At 36.3% G+C, this 18,187-nt stretch overlaps 2 protein-coding genes and 1 pseudogene across 2 annotated transcripts; 2 read left to right on the top strand and 1 right to left on the bottom strand.

Annotated features, from left to right (window-relative positions):
- The first annotated feature begins 202 nt into the window (after positions 1–202).
- LOC129445516 (2-oxoglutarate receptor 1-like) lies at positions 203–3,338 on the top strand. The gene is made up of 2 exons (XM_055206709.2): positions 203–324; positions 598–3,338. Exon 2 carries the CDS (start codon positions 606–608, stop codon positions 1,593–1,595), a length of 990 nt encoding a protein of 329 aa, XP_055062684.2. The 5' UTR covers positions 203–324; positions 598–605; the 3' UTR covers positions 1,596–3,338.
- A 3,562-nt stretch (positions 3,339–6,900) lies between these two features.
- Positions 6,901–8,775, bottom strand: LOC141363554 (uncharacterized; annotated as a pseudogene).
- A 1,021-nt stretch (positions 8,776–9,796) lies between these two features.
- Positions 9,797–10,783, top strand: LOC129445465 (2-oxoglutarate receptor 1-like). The gene has a single exon (XM_055206675.2). It carries the CDS (start codon positions 9,797–9,799, stop codon positions 10,781–10,783), a length of 987 nt encoding a protein of 328 aa, XP_055062650.2.
- Positions 10,784–18,187: the final 7,404 nt, after the last annotated feature.

Here is an 18,187-nt window from a genome sequence, read left to right on the forward strand (position 1 = left end):
TCTTTAAAATGTTATGAATGTAATTAGGTAAGTATTGACATGAAGGGAATTGACCTGGGCTTGTCTGTGTATAATAACATTGACATCACATTACAAGTGTGTAGACCTTTAGGTTGCCCCACACGTAGTTCCTTATTAAGTTTTTGTCTGTCTTCTCAGATGTATTTACGCTTGTATTTAGCCACCACAAAAAGGAAAGCAAATGAATAATTTTCCGCAGAAGGAAGTCAAAGCTATGGGTGGGAGGGTGAGATGATTTAAACTCTGCTAGATCACCATAATCTTTTCATCAGCAGAGCCAGAAGTTGGTGGTGAAGTTTGATTGTAAGTAGTTATGTTTAATACATTTATTAAAAATATGTTTATGTTTACAGAATAAATGTGATATGGTGACTACTTTCTTTTAAAACTATTTTGTTTACTTTTCTTTTTTTCTTTTCTTTAAATAATTGTTATTTTAGCTGTGAATTATATTTTACTGTGTGTGTATCTTTTGTGTGTGAAATGTCAGATGCACTTTGGTCAGCAATGTGGCTGTTAAGAAATGTGCTATATAAATAAAGTCTGTGTTCTCCATTTCCTTTTCTATTTCTACAGTGAGAATCATGTCGCAGAACAGTTTGAATGACAACTGCACCGATGTGGATAATCTCATAAAGCGCTACTATCTGTCTTTCATGTACAGCGTCATTTTTATCTTGGGTACGGTGGGGAACATCTCAGCTCTGGTGGTGTACGTGTTTAAAGTACAGCCTTGGACCAACACGACCATCATCATGGTAAATCTTCTCGTCAGTGATCTGCTACTCATGTCCTCCCTGCCTTTCTTAGTTTACTACTATAACAACAATGACACCTGGACGCTGGGACTTGATATGTGTCGCTTCACACGCTTCATCTTTCATTTAAACTTATACGGCAGCATCCTCTTCCTCACCTGTCTGTCCTTCTTCCGCTACGTTGGAGTCGTTCATCCGTCGAAGAAGGGGAAAATGAAGAAGATGCGCTGGGGTGTGCTGGCCTGTGTGTTGGTCTGGGTTGTTGTGGTGGCCATGATATCTCCACTCTTAAATAACTTTGAATTAAAACTTGAAAACAACAAAACCGTATGTCCGGACCTCGCCAGCACTAACAAAGACTTCATCTGGCCGTATAGCTGGGTGCTGACTGTAGTGGGATATCTATCGCCTCTAATCGTGGTCTGTTTGTGTTACTGGCGTATCATGAGAAAGTTAGGAAAGGGTCCTCATACAAAGAGCAAGGTACGAATAAAGGCAAGAAGAGTTATTGTGTTGATATTGACCTGCTTTATTGTGTGTTACTTGCCTTATCACGTACTACGAGCTTTGAGAATTTACACAAGGATCATGCCGAATGTCACCTGCATGTTTGACCACGGTGCGCATGCTGTATATGCATTATCAAGACCAATCGCTGTTCTTAACACAGTTTTTAACATGATGCTGTACACATTGTCTGGGGATTCCTTTAAACAGGCCTTCATGGATTTCTTTAGGTGTAAACAGCTCACGGAAAAGAATAAAGAGATCAGTAAGGTCACTGATATCAGCAAACCCTCATCCGACTTACAGTAGTGTACACTGTTTTTTTAAATCAACATATATATTTTTATGTTACTTTAGCTTAAAAAAATAAGTTTAACAATTTCAAATGAATTCATAAGTTATGTCAACTAAAGCCAAAACTTAATAATTTTGCTCATTAAGAAAATGCATCTTAATTTAAGAATGTTTTGATATTTGTACTGAAAACAAGACAAAAATACTAAGTAAGAATGTCAATTTTTGCAGTGTTTAAGTTTTGAATTGTGATAAGTTGACATAACTTATAAAAACAAGTTTAAATTGATTAACTTATATTTTTATGTTACCTTAACTTAATAAATTATGTTGATTAGACATCATTTTTATAGCCTATGCTTACGTACATGCGTATACACTGTGCTATTTTAAATAGTGCTTTAGGTTTGTTGCTTGCCACACTGTGTGAACAAGATTGTAGTTAAGTCCATGTCACACTGTATGATCTCAGTTTCAATGTTTAAAAATCGGACGCATGCAAACAAACGTGTTGGTAGTTTTACGTTATCGATTGGTGATGGCTGGGCGAACATATGCTGAAGCAAGGTTAGCAAACCGAAACAACATCTAGCGTTGATTTGGCTCTTTTTGGCGCTTGTCTGCGTTAGTTTGTTGTTGTCGCACTATTTGTTCTTGATCTGCCGGTTGTTGTAGGGAGATGTCACTAAATTTGTGTCTCTAAATTTCTGATTGCAATGGTCATTAATTGGCTGTCTGTGAACATGGCAAACTAGCGATCAAAGACAGCAGATTATTGCATAGGAATCCAGGAATCTTTTAGGATTTCAAAATTTGTCCCAGACAGCTAAATCATGGCTGAAATCTCACAGTGTGCACCGGGTTTTACACACAAAAACTTCAATTTGCAGCTACAGTAAGTAATTACCAGGATATATTTGTATTATTAGAAAGGATGTGTTTATTTTTTAACACATTGTTTTGTGTTATCCTATTTAACACATTATGTGTCATTTCGTGTTTATTTTATGTTCAAATAAATAAAAGGGGCAACACAAAGTGTGTTGTTCAAAAAATAACACAGAGATGTTTGTTTAATAAACTCAGATCAAGTAATGTCAACTTACTATTTTTTATCTTGACGAGATGAGTTGCTACAACTAGTAAAATAAAGTTGACTTGTTTCAACTATAATTTATGTTATATAACAACTGATCTCTAGTCAAGATAAATATCGTAATAGTAAGTTAAAATGACTTGATCTGAGTTGATTAAACAAACAAAAAATATATATTTATATGTGCTTTCATTTATGAAATGTGACTTTTTGCAAAGCAAAACTGTTGAAATACATAAAATAGTTATATTTGTAAAGTTGTTTAAAAATACTCACATGCACTTTTAGTTTGTATATTTGCTTTATATACTGAAGACCTGAAGACATGATCAAATAATTTGTAAATATGTGTAACAATTTAACATTTGCAGTGGACTGTGTAAAGACTGTCCTGTGTAATAACATACAAATCAAAAAGTCTGTCTGAATCTGTTGTTCTTACAGCTGTCTGAATGAAGAAGTTTAACATATTATAAATAGAGGCATTTAATAACAGCTATTGATTTGAATCTATGTAGTTATGCTTAACAGTAAAGGAAGAGGAAGCTAGAAAAATGTCTAGTTTCATTTTTTTGTCACAGATCAACTGAAATCAGATTTCCCTGATATGTCATTCAAATGTTTAGTGTGAAGTTTATTTTCTTATTAAACTGTTAGTGATGACTTACACTGCTGTACATTAGTATCAAATTATATTAAACAATAAATGTTTTAAAAATTGCTAAACCTGTGTGAATGTTCATGGAATAAATGTAAAATAGAGAAAAGCTTTAGTTACCACACCCTTTATTGCATACTGAATATATATTTATATTCATTCTTTAATGATTCTTTAATGATTTAATGCACATTTTAACCCTACTGTTATGTTCAAATTTTTGCAACACTTTTAATGTTTTTGGTCAAATTGACCCCAAAGTGATTTAAAGCGTTATTACATTAAACGTAATAATATAAACATAATTATATGAAACAAAATAACATTTATAGTAAAACATCTCCAAAATAGGCCCTCTAATCCTTTCTTACACTCTAAAAAAAATATTTGGTTGTTTTTAACCCAGGGCTGGGTAAGTATTGGACAGAACACATTTCTGGGTTAAAATGACCCAAATAATGGGTTGTTTTAACCCAACTTCTGGGTTGTTTTAACATGGTTGATTAACAAAAACCCAGCAGTTTGAGCATGTGTAGCATACAGTTACGTTAATGTCTGTGTATCATTTAATAAATAAATCACTTTACTACTGTGTTTGGTTAGTCTTCACAATCTGGGTCCTGAAGCAAGACCTTTTATAAATAAAAAGGGACCTTTGTATAATATATATATACATTTTAAATTCATACATTTTCATTGTATGAATTTGTATTGTTCATCTTTTAAATTAACTAGATTTAAACACTTAAAATTGACATTTATATTACAACCCCACCCTGTAGTACCACCATGGACCTTTTGAGGGCAGCAAACCCCGCTTGGTAAACAGGCAGGTGTGGAAATGTATATGCTGTGATCTGCCCAGACTCAATTGATCTCACAATTTCAAAAAAGTATATACTTCTCTGGTGTTAATAAAGTATATACTAAGTAGGCTACTGCAGTGCTAGCTAAACTTTGCAATGGAGCTGACATACTGAAGCAGACGAGACGACTGTGCTGACATTGCAAAAATAAGGTCCAGCAAGTGTAGATTTACAGTACCTTTTAAATTGTTTTATGGAAATACTATACTATGCTAATTACTAAATTCAATGTATTTGCATGGCCATTATACGCAGTGGTGTAGTGGTGTCTGGAGAACTGGGTATACTCTTAATGTATGCCCCCAGTAGAAGTGGTATACCCCCTGCCATCAAATAAAGAGTTGGGTATACTCCGTATACCTGCGTATACCCTGCACTACACCACTGATTACACAGTAAATGTTATAATAGTACAGTGAGGAAAATAAGCATTTGAACACCCTTCTATTTTGCAATTTCTCCCACTTAGAAATCATGAAGGGGTCTGAAACCGTCATCGCATGCGCATGTCCACTGCGAGAGACACAATAAAAAAATTTAAAAAATCCAGAAATCACAATGTATGATTCCTTCACTATTTATCTGTATGATACAGCTGCAAATAAGTATTTGAACACCTGAGAAAGTCAACGTTAATATACAGTAGCCTTTGTTTGCAATTACAGAGGTCAACGTTTCCTGTAGTTTTTCACCAGGTTTGCATACACTGCAGGAGGGATTTTGGCCCACTCCTCCAAACGCGTTCTTCTTCCTCCAAATGCGTTTAGTGGAAGTATGACCAAAAAGTTCTATTTTGATCTCATCTGACCACATGACTTTCTCCTGTGACTCCTTTGGATCATCCAAATGGTCATTGGCAAACTTAAGACGGGCCTGGACATGTGCTGGTTTAAGCAGGGGAACCTTCCGTGCCATGCATGATTTCAAACCATGACGTCTTAGTGTATTACCAACAGTAACCTTGGAAATGGTGGTCCCAGCTCTTTTCAGGTGAGTGACCAGCTCGTCCCGTGTAGCTCTGGGCTAATTTCTCGCCTTTCTTAGGATCATTGAGACCCCACAAGGTAAGATCTTGCATGGAGCCCCAGTCTGAGGGAGATTGACAGTCATGTTTAGCTTTTTCCATTTTCTAATGATTGCTTCAACAGTGGACCTTTTTTCACCAAGCTGCTCGGCAATTTCCCCTCTTTCCAACCTTGTGGAGGTGTACAATTTGTCTCTAGTGTCTTTGGACAGCTCTTTGATCTTGGCCTTGTTAGTAGTTGGATTCTTACTGATTGTATGGGGTGGACAGGTGTCTTTATGCAGCTAACGACCTCAAACAGGTGCATCTGATTTAGGATAATAAATGGAGTGGAGGTGGACATTTTAAAGGCAGAATAACAGGTCTTTGACGGTCAGAATTCTAGCTGATAGACATGTGTTCAAATACTTATTTGCAGCTGTATCATAAAAATAAATAGTTAAAAAATCATATATGGTGATTTCTGGATTTTTTTTTAGATTATTTCTCTCACAGTGGACATGCACCTACGATAACAATTTCAGACTCCTTCATGGTTTCTGGGTGGGAGAACTTGCAGAGTGGCGGGGTGTTCAAGCGCTTATTTTCCTCATTGTATATCAAACATTTCATGACATTTTTTAGCAAAAAAGAAAAAATTATTTCTGTGTTCCATTAAATTGTTTAAAGATGATTTTCATGGCTGACAAACGACAGATATCTGCAGGCTTTGTTTAATATATTAAATGTCAATGTTGCATTACCTTTCTGTTATTGCTTTAACGAGGGAGAAAACGATTTTATTTGTACGTGCGCTGATGGAATGAGACAAACTGAATCCCAAACTGACTCATTTGAACCAGATTGCTACGGTCATTGAAAATTTTATCTTTACTTATTTTATCTTTACTAATTTCTACTGTTTATCATTTGAGCATTTATTGTTGTTTGTTAAGAGTTTTATGGTTTAAGCGGCATAAGTTAACAAAGCTACACTCTTAAAATGAATGTGTTAAAATAACACATCTTGTGTCAACACATCTAGTGTGTTGTTTTAAGAAAAAATTACCGCTTTAGGAATTTACTTATTATGGTTACAAAAACAGCTTTCTGGACCTACACGCAGGAAACGATGATGAAAACGGCAATATTTGTCAGTTCTGTCAAGGGTTGCATGCTAAAAATGCTGTCATAGTTTGAAATACAAAGGTAGTCAGAGCTCTGAGAAAATCACTTGAATCTGAATATCATCAGCATAACAATGATGTGAAATAATATATTTTCTCATGAAAGGAGAACATATAAAAAGAAAATAAAAGAGGTCCCCAAGAGACCTCTGAGGGATTCACCCCTTTCAATGTAAGCCTGTAAGACTTTTTATTGTGTGTTTTATTGTCTAGCACGTAGATCACAGAAATATAACAACACATGTTTCCACATCATTTATATTTAGTAATTTAGCAGCTTTTGTCCAAAGCGACTTACAAATGAGGTAAACAATAGAAGCAATTATAGCAACACATAGAGTCTAACACAGTATACATAGCCATGGGTTGGTTAGTAATTTTTTTTAAGGATGTACAGATAGAGATAAAGAAAATGGAAAATAGAGAAAGATAGTAAGTCCTATATGAGGAAGTGAGGTAATGGCGGAAGAGATGGATTTTTAGCCGATTCTTAAAGACAGCTACAGCGTGTCATGACCAGCAGATCATTCCACAGTTGTGGAACAGCTCCAGAGAAGGTACACAATAATGTTTTTTCACTTTTTGAGATGGCACCACAAGCCGTCGCATGGCGACAGAGCATAGGGATCGAGAGGGTACATAAGGCTGTTTAAGTAAGTGAAGGTAAGGGGGTGCTGACCAAGTGGTGGTTTTAAAGGCCAGCAGCAGAGCTCTAATTTTAATGCGAGCTGCTATAGGAAGCCAGTGTTACATGACAAAGAGAGGAGTGATGTGCGCTTCTTTGGCTCATTGAAGACCACTCTTGCCACTGCGTTCTGAATCACCTGTAGGGGTATGGTTGGGCAGGCTGAAAGTCCAGCGAGTAGCGCATTGCAGTAGTCCAGCCTGAACAGGACAAGAGCTTGGACTAGGACCTGCATAGCATGGTCTAATTTTCCTAATATGGTAGAGTATGAATTTACAAGAGCGGGCGGTGCTGGCAACATGCTCTGTGAAGCTAAGCTGATCATCAATGACCACTCCCCAGTTTCTGGCTGTCCTGGAAGGCGTGATGGTCGAGGAACCTAGCTGAATGGAAAGGTTTTGATGAATCTTTGGTCCAGATGATATGACAATCAGTTTTGTCTTCACAAGGTTAAGCTGGAGATGATGATCCCTCATCCAGAGTGAGATGACCCTCAGGCATCTCAAGATGCGGGCAGAAACTGTTGGATCATCAGGGTGGAATGACAAGTGGAGTTGAGTGTCAGTTGCATAGCAGGGCTAGGAAAAGTAATATTTTCGAATGACAGAACCCAGGGATGTCATGTATGTCGAAAAGAGAAGTGGTCCAAGCACGGAGCCTTGAGGTACCCCGGTATTGAGAAGTTGGGTTTCGGAGATGGCACCTCTCCAGGATACCCTAAATGACCTACCTGAGATGTACGACTTGAACTGTAGAAGCACTGTGTCAGAGGCACCCTTAGCCATGAGAGTTGACAGGAGGATGTAGTGATTGACCGTGTCAAAAGCGGCAGATAGATCCAGTAAGATCAGTACAGATGATCTGGAGGCTGCCCTTGCCTGCCTTAGGGCTTCAGACTGATTGCTATCCATGAGGTTATTTTGTGTGAAGAAAGAGGAGAGCTGGTCAAACACCACACGTTCAAGAGTCTTGGGAATGAAGGGAAGAAGAGAAACATGTCTGTAGTTCTCTAGCATAGCATGATTGAGTGTGGGTTTCTTTAGGAGTGCAGTTTTCCGGGCCTCTTTAAATGCTGCAGGGAAGGTACCAGTGGAAAAAGATTAATTGATAATGTGGATGAGAGCAGGGACAACCGATGGAGAGATGGCCTGAAGGAGATGGGTGGGTATGAGATCTAGCGGGCAGGTAGTCGGGTTGTTAGAAGCAAAGACCTTGGAAATGTTCGCATCAGATAGGAGAGAGTAGGAGGGAAACGAGCATGCCTCAAAGGTTTGAGCATGCGCAAGAAGCAGCGGTTCGGAGAACTGACTGCTGATAGTATTCGTTTTCTTCACAAAGAAGCAAAATCATCAGCTGTTAAGTCAGATGAAGATGGGGGGCAGGCGGACAAAGAAGTAGAGAAGGTCTTGAAGAGAGTGCAAGAATCAGGTGAGCTGTTGATTTTTGAGTATTGGGTTTTAGCAGAGGAGACATCCGTGAAGTAGGGGGCAAGAAGAGACTGATAAAGACAGAGGTAAGCAGGATCTTTCAATCTGCACCACTTCCTCTCTGCAGCCCTGAGTCTGGAGCGATGTTCATGGAGAACCTCAGATAGACAAGAGACAGATGATGTGGCCCGGGCCAGTCAGAGGGAATAAACTGTCTAAGCAGGATGTAAGAGTGGAGCATAGAGTGTCGGTGGCGTCATTTATATCTAACAGAGAGAGTTAGTTGGGAGGGGGGAACGTTTTGCCGAAACAGGACCAATGGGGATTGTGTGCATTGGCTGAGGGAGTTAGGTCGAGCTCAAGAGTGAGGAGGAAGTGATCAGATTTGTGTAGTGGGATGACTTGGGTGTGGTAAGTGGAACAGCAGCCAAATCATTTGAACCTCAATCAAAATCATTTGAATAATCACTACATGTATAACAAGCCCTGTAGGTACTGCTAAGATCTACACGACATTACTCTAAAACTACATTTTAAAAAGATAATTGTATGAACATGAAAATGAGTGTTTACTGAATTAGTATTAAATTAAATGATTTATTTGTAAATCATTAAAAAGTGTAATTAGGCTAAGTATTGACATGAAGTGAATTTATCTGGGCTTGTCAGTAACATTAAATTTCAATGGGTATAATAACATTGACATTACATTACAAGTTTGTAAACTTTTAGGTTGCCCCACCCGTAGTTCCTTATAAAAAATCCTTTTGTCTGTCTTCTCAGATGTATTTATGCTTGTATTTAGACACCACAAAAAGGAAAGCAAATGAATAATTATCCGCAGAAGGAAGTCAAAGCTATGGGTGGGAGGGTGAGATAATTTAAACTCTTTGAACTCTGCTAGATCACCATAATCTTTTCATCAGCAGAGCCAGACGTTGGTGGTGAAGTTTGATTGTAAGTATGTTCAATAAGTTGATATGCTGACTACTCTCTATATGGTCTGTTTTCATGAATATCAACACATTTACTAAAACAAAAGTGTATAAAATAATAGGATACTATTATATAATCCCTCAAGTGATGTCGGTGACAGAATTATTTTAATATGCGCTGAAGACTGCATGCAGGTTAATGACTTTCTGAAAAGGAATTATTGCATGAAATCAGTTATAACTAAAAGCTATCTCTGTGATTCATGTGACATAGAACCATTTTTGTAATTTCATTTGGATGAAGGTTTAACCCTTTATCTGTGTTCTCCATTTCCTTTTCTATTTCTACAGTGAGAATCATGTCGCAGAACAGTTCAACAGACAACTGCGTCCATGTGGAAAATCTTGTAAAGCGCTACTATCTGCCGGTCATGTACAGCATCATCTTTATCATTGGTACGGTGGGGAACATCACAGCTCTGGTGGTGTACGTGTTTAAAGTACGGCCCTGGACCAACATGACCATCATCATGGTAAATCTTCTCGTCAGTGACCTCCTACTCATGTCCTCCCTGCCCTTCTTAGTTTACTACTATAACAACAATGACACCTGGACGCTGGGACTTGATATGTGTCGCTTCACACGCTTCATCTTTCATTTTAACTTATATGGCAGCATCCTCTTCCTCACCTGTCTGTCCATCTTCCGCTACGTTGGAATTGTTCGTCCGGCGCAGAAGGAGAAAATGAAGAAGATGCGCTGGGGTTTGCTGGCCTGTGTGTTAGTCTGGGTTGTTGTAGTGGCCATGATCTCTCCAATCTTTAAAAACTTTGAATTAAAACTTGAAAACAACAAAACTGTATGTCCGGACCTCGCCAGCACTAACAAAGACTTCATCTGGCCGTATAGCTGGGTGCTGACTGTAGTGGGATATCTATCGCCTCTAATCGTGATCTGTTTGTGTTACTGGCGTATCATGAGAAAGTTAGGGAAGGGTCCTCACACAAAGAGCAAGGTACGAATAAAGGCAAGAAGAGTTATTGTGTTGATATTGACCTGCTTTATTGTGTGTTACTTGCCTTATCACGTACTACGAGCTTTGAGAATTTACACAAGGATCATGCCGAATGTCACCTGCATGTTGGACCACGTTGCACATGCTGTATATGTGATATCAAGACCGATCGCTGTTCTTAACACAGTTTTTAACATGATGCTGTACACATTGTCTGGGGATTCCTTTAAACAGGCCTTCATTGATTTCTACAAGTGTAAACAGCTCACGGAAAATAAAGAGATATGTAAGGTGTCTGTGATTACCAAATCCTCATCCGACTTACAATAGTGTCCACTGTAAAAACTTCAAAAAAATTCTAATCAACATATATTTTTATGTTACTATGTTACATATATATGTATTTATATTTAATTATCGGCATAAATCTTTTCTTAATTGAGCTGCTGTTGACCAATCATCATTTACTCTTTAATGTACACTGTAAAAATAACCTTGGTTTTGCAAGTCAATTCAATCTACTATTTCACTGCAAAAATGACTTCCTTACTTAGTATTTAAGTCTTTTTTTCAGTACAAATATCAAAAAAAATCTTGACCTAAGAAAATAAGCTATTTTTTAACATTTTTCTTGAATTACGTGTTAAAGAAAAAAGTTAAATTTTTTTCTTACCCCATTGGCATATTATTTTTTTTGCTTGTTTCATGCACAAATTTACTTAAATTGTATGTTTTTTTCTAGATTTATTTTCTATGTCATTTTTCTCATCAAGAAAATGCATTTTAATTTAAGCATTTTTAGATATATGTACTGAAAACAAGACATAAATACTCAGTAAGAACGTCATTGCAGCGTTTAAGCTTTGAATTGTGATAAGTTGACATAACTTATAAAAACAAGTTGAAATTGATTAACTTAATTTATTAAGTTAAAGTAACATAAAAATACATAATTTGACATAATGTTTTTACACAAAGTGTTTTGTTTAAAAAAAAAACACAGAGATGTGATAAGTAAAGGACAACATATTAAATGTGTTGTCCTTAACTAGACACAAGATGTGTTATTTTAAGTTTAAGTGTAAAAAAAAGTGCAGTTTTGTGTTTTTCTGTTTGCCTCTGATTTATTTAAATTACATTTGTGTTATATCTGCCACACTGCTGCCTTAAATCTTTGTTTAATCAACACACAGCGCCCCTAAGGGGACATGGAGCAAAAATTAAATAAAGTTTAGTTTCGCGTGCACAAGTGAAACTATCGCACGCGCATGCAAAACTATCATATGCGCACGTGAAACTACCGCATTTAGTTTTGCGTGTTCACATGAAACTTTAACTTTCATGCACGCGCGATAGTTTCACATGGGCACGTGAAACTAAACAAAAAAAATAATAATTCTGCACATGAAGGTTTTGCGTGAGCACATGAAACTAAACTTTAGATTTTTTTTTACTCCAATGTCACCTTAGGGGCTCGGTAAAGAAAGGATGTGTTACTGTAATTTTTTACACAATTTTTTTTACTCTGTAATTTTATTTTTGTGTTATGCTTTTAACACATTGTGTGTCATTTTGTGCTAAAATAAAACAAATTAAAACAAGTGGTGTTAAACTTAACACAATGTGTTGTTTTAATAATAATACAGAGATGTGTGGATTCTGGGACGACGCATTTAGTAACTAAGATCAATTCATGTCAACTTACTATTATTCATCTTGACAAGAGATGAGTTTCTACAACTAATAAAATAAAGTTGACTAATAGAATTGCACTGGACTGTGAAAAAGACTGTACTGTGTAATAACATACAAATCAAAGTGTTATTTAGTTACACCTGTCTGAATCTGTTGTTCTTACAGCTGTCTGAATGAAGAAGTTAAACATCTTATAAATAGAGGCATTAAGTGACAGTTCTTTCATCATATAGTCTGATGTTAATCTATGTAGTTAAGCTTAACAGTAAAGGAAGAGGAAGCTAGAAAAATATCTAGTTTCTTTTTTTGGTCACAGATCAAATGAAATCAGATTTCCCTGATATGCCATCCAATTGTTTAGTGTGAAGTTTATTTTCTGAATAAACTATTAGTGATGACTTACACTGCTGTACATTGGTAAAAATATCAAATTATATAAAACAATAAATGTTTTAAAAATGGCTAAACCTGTGTGAATGTTCATGAAATAAATGTAAAAGTAAATGCTAGAGAAAAGCATTAGTTACCACACCCTTTATTACATACTGAATATATATTCATATTCATTCTTTAATGGTGTAATTAGTCTTTGTAAGCTTAGAATTTCTCCTCTTTACTTACATTGAACAGGTAAGTCCAAGGAGGCATCCATATCGTTCCGCCGTATTGATAAACTATAATAGCAGAGAGGGACAAAAAGCACTAACCTACCAACGTGTTTCCACAACGCGTTTTCATTCAGAACACGTGAATCAGCTGCAACGGACAAGGAGATCAGCGATTACATAACGGCTACCGTAGTTGCAACACGCATTTTGAAAGGGGAGGCGCTAGAGAGCACTATTCGTTTGAATGCAAAATACAATTCCACCACTAGATGGGAGTAAATTTTACTTATTGCCCCTTTAATTTATGTGCTATTGAAAGTTACAAGGGGGACTATTTTCGGCTGCTGTGTAGTATCATTGCGCCTCCTACCAAAGTCCTTGGTTATTACGCCAGAATGAGAGTATAGTTTCTAGCCATATCGGCCTAGAAAATCCAAATTTAAATTTTCCGTTGGTCTTACACGATTAGGGATGTTAACAATCGATCTTCGATTAATTGTCGATAAGAATTAAACTGATAAAACTTAACTATTGTCGATAAAGCAAGCACATGTGTGTGGCGCCTGCGTAAAGCACATACACAGCCCATGAAAAAAATTAAACAAGCCTGTAGAAGTTAAACTAGCAATGATCATAATGATGCTCGATGCCAAACATACACCTGGGCTTTTTAACGTCATTCGAGACGAGGCTGGCTGCTAACGCAACGAAATGGCATCAGCAGTTGATTTGAGAGGGTCCGATGCCGAAAATGCAAATACGGTTAGAATACAGAAAGCAAAGACCCTCTTCAGGAAAGCCTGCAAGACCGCAAGCGCTGTGATTGGTCCACCAGAACCCCTGAAAAAAAAAACACCAGAAAAAAAAACTGTGTCATAGGTATTTCTGTTTGCGACGGTGAAAACAAAGATGAGTCAAGTTGAGGAGTGATTTAACTCAAACTGCAACAAAAGTCGCTGTTTATTTACTTCCATCATTGCTGGTCTTTTCAAATCATACACAACAAGTTGCTGTTTCTTTTTCGTTTGTGGGTTAACTTGGCAAGCTTCTTCTTCTTTGACGGTCGCGCTGCTACTGTGGTTACACGCGTGGATACTGCCTACCAGTAGTCTGCGCGTGTGTTTGCACGTCGACGCGGACGACGATGCAAAAGTATGAATGAAAACCGATGTGGAACCTATGCCATCACGCAGGACCTACGCACAACTATAGCGAGCCCTTTATTGCATTTTTACTGTTAACGATTATTCAATTGATTGCTCGTTAATTTAAACGATCACCGAATATGGGAAATTGCATAAATTGACATCCCTATACATAATGTAACTACAGAAGAGTCAAGTTTTAAATAGGAAAAATATCGAAACCCTTTTGGTCATTTTTGAGTGCGATGCTAATGGTCTAATCAGATTCAATGGATTATGCTAAACTATGCTAAAAGTGGTACCGCCGACCCGAAGATCAGCTGAATATCAAATGTTTAAGGGGGAGCTGGAAAATGAGCATATTTTCATAAAAAGAAAGTTTAAAAAGTTTAAAAGAAAGTTTAGCAAGCAATGCACCTCATAACGTCTGAATGTAAATTTTCTCAGCAAAACATTTCTTCTACGAGGAAGCTATTAATTACTATTGAGCCTGAACGAGAAGGAAGAAATACTTCTGCATATTCATTCAAAGTGTAAAAAACACTTGTTTGTATAAGTGAATTAAACTAGAAAACAAAATGAAAGTGAGTAACTTCCTAAAAGTGTAGGATTTCACAAACAGTGAACTGTGGGGAACTGAAGTTGGATGAGGTTGATTTGATGTTTATTATCATTCCACATACAAGACAACAATGAATGAACTGAATGATGTTTCTGCATTGCAATACATTACATAAAAGCCTGGTTTCATAGAAAAGGCTTAGATAAAGCCAGCACTATGCTTTAGTTAAATTAACATGTTTAAGCATCTGTCAGTGCAGGTTAATTTCTGTTGAGACAGCTCAAGTATGTGTTTTAATCTAGGACTAACCGTAAGCGTTGTATGTGAAACCAAGTTAGTTCAACTCTTCTTTCAGGGATTTACATGCAGATCAACATTCACGACGAGAAATGTCAGCAAACTGGACTGAATCAGATATTAGGTAAGTTAGCTCCTCATTTACTGGGCTGAAGCGGAGATCATTCAGCAGCATAAAAGAATATCGCATCACATGCTCATTTGAGCTTATAAAAAACAAAAATGCCTGTGCGTCATCCCAACAAGATATATTGTTCAGCTCCTCAAAACAGGGGATTTAAATGCATATTAACAATCACGATGAGAAATGTCTGAAAACTGGATTAAAGCAGAGATCAGGGAGCTCATCAAATATCCACTCTGAAGCTGAAATCATTGGAAAACAAATTGGAAACTTAATGGGAATTTATGGGAATTATTTGGAAATTTATATAAACTATATCATAAACAAACATAAATAAACATTTTGTTTGGTCATAAGCAGACATGCATACAAATTTAAAAGAATCTTGATAGCTCATCAAACCTGGATTTATTTGATCAAAAATCAGAATGATTTCTGAAGGATTTTTGATCAAATAAATCCACGAATCGACATTTTTGATCAAAATGCAAGCATAATGAGCATAGAGACTTCTTTCAAAAAATTAAAATAGTAATGCTTGATTAAATAAATTGATTACAGTGATGCTTGATTAAATATATGTTGGAACCGGAATACATCTTTATTGTGTTTCTATTGCCGGTCTTTATTGACTTGGATCTGTTTATTTTGTGTATTTTTGTTGTACATTAATTTTTTTATACTGTATATGTATATTAATGTTGGTGTCTTGTAAGCCCATGAGGGTTGAGCGTAATTATACGCATGACACAATAATAAAATTTCATTCATTTCATTCATCTGTCCAAAACTTTTGGGTGGAACAGTAATTCTGTGTGATAACAGAAAAATAGCAGAATGTAGAAGAAAGAGCACCATAGCTAGCTTACATTTAGATATCTGATTTATTGGCTTCAAGAAATGATCTTTGTTATGAAAGGATGTAAGTACCTGGAGGGGGTGTGGCCTCAATGGCCCTTCAGTAAGCACTGTGCTGTGTGTGAATGTGACTGATGAATGTGCAGGGGAGAAATTCAACTTAAATTGCATTAAATCTTGTTGTTTTAAATTTTTTGCAACCTTAATAGCTGATTAAGTTGAATGAATAGCTTGATTGGTAAGCAGCACAAATGATTTTTAGGAAAAGTTGTAAGTACAATTTTATGACTGCAGGAGTGTACAAAGAGTTTTGGTTTCTGATGTTTTTAAAGAATGTATTTTCTCAATTCTCTCATTTGTTTTGTTTTGTCTGTCTGTCCTAACTACCTACCTACCTATCCATCCATCTGCCTGTCTGTCTCTGGTTGTTGCTCACAATGTTTTTAATAAAAAATATTTTGGTATTTATTATTTACCAAGCATGTTCTTTAATTTTAACATTTTAATGTATATTTCTTATCATTTGTTTTATGTATAGTGTTTTGCAAGATTATAACCAAACACAAACAAGCCAATAAAGTGCTTTTACTCTAAGAAAATACAATTGAATATGAGTCCTGCACCCTCTAGAGGTTAAACAGGAGAACTTACCGAAAGATGCGTGGTAAAACTCTGTGCCTTAAGGCGGGGTGCATGATTTTTGAGAAACACTTTGGAAAACTTTTTGGTATCAGGGACCCCTTACATGGGAAAAACATTTTCAAAGACCCCTTATATTATAAAAGTTTTTAAGCATATGCTTACCACAATTTGCATTTTGTCAACTATCAAAAACTTTTATAAAGTCAAAAGTAGCAAGACTGCCATAGTTTGGTTCCCATATATGCCCTTTTTAATAATACAGCACAATTGTGTAATTCATAACAAATTATTTTGCAGAGCCCTTCCCTAAAGATTATGGACCACCACGGGTCCCGACGGACCCCACTTTGAGAACCCCTGGTCCCTAACTGAAGAGTCAAGCACTAACAACAATGCTAAATGATACAGCTTGTTTTAAATGAAAGAAAAGTAATGAACAAAACATTATGATCATGAACTATGAAAACAGAACCCAAATGTTATAAACACCCGAATACATCCAAAAACAGGCATGACAACAGCAAACATTAAAGGTGTATATCAATATCTTTAAGAAAATATTTTTTTGTTTTGCATATTCCTAAATTCACGTATTGTTGAGCATGTGTAGCATACAGTAACGTTAACACATGTCTGTGTATCATTTTTAAGGACATTTAATAAATAAATAAATCACTTTACTACTGTGTTTGGTTAGTCTTCACAATCTGGGTCCTGAAGCAAGACCTTTTTATAAATAAAACAGGGCCTTTGTATAATAACTAGATTTTAAACATTTAAAATGGGCATTTATCTTACAACCCCACCCTGTAGTACCACCATGGACCTTAAGAGGGCACCAAACCCCGCTTGGTGAACAGGCAGCCATGGAAAGTATATGCTGTAATCTGCCCAGACTCAATTGATCTCACAATTTTAAAAAAGTATATACTTCTCTGGTGTTAATAAAGTATATACTAAGTAGGCTACTGCAGTGCTAGCTAAACTTTGCAATGGAGCTGACATACTGAAGCAGACGAGACGACTGTGCTGACATTGCAAAAATAAGCTACAGCAAGTGTAGATTTACCTTTTAGTGTTTTATGGAAATACCATACTATGCTAATTACTAAATTCAATGTATTTGCATGGCCAATATACGGTATATGAAATAGTAGTATTCATGACATTTTTTCAGCAAAAAAATAAAAAATGCTTCTGTGTTCCATTAAATGATTTAAAGATGATCTTCATGGCTGACAAACGACAGGTATCTGCAGACTTTTTTTATATATTAAGTATCAGTTTTGCATTTCTATTTCTGTTATTGCTTTAATGAGGGAGAAAACGCTGCAAACCATTTAAATTGTGCATGCACTGTTGCAATGACTCAAACTGAACCGCGAACCGACTCAGTTGAACCACATGGCTACTGTCATGGAAAATTTTATCTTTACTTATTTTATCTTTACTAACTTCTACTGTTTATGATTTGAGCATTTATTGTTGTTTGTTAAGAGTTTTATGGTATAAGCTGCATAAGTTAACAAAGCTACACTCTTAAAATGAATGTGTTAAAATAACACATCTTGTGTCAACACATCTAGTGTGTTGTTTTAAGAAAAAATGACGCACAGGAAACGATGATGAAAAACTGCAATATTTGTCAGCTCGGTCAAGGGTTGCATGCTAAAAATGCTGTCATAGTTTGAAATACAAATGTAGTCAGAGCTTTGAGAATCACTTGAATCTGAGTATCGTCAGCATAACAATGATGTGAAATAATATATTTTCTCATGAAAAGGGAACATATACAAAGAAAAT

The sequence above is a fragment of the Misgurnus anguillicaudatus genome, chromosome 3, assembly GCF_027580225.2.
Source record: "Misgurnus anguillicaudatus chromosome 3, ASM2758022v2, whole genome shotgun sequence".
NCBI classification, from domain to species: domain Eukaryota; kingdom Metazoa; phylum Chordata; class Actinopteri; order Cypriniformes; family Cobitidae; genus Misgurnus; species Misgurnus anguillicaudatus.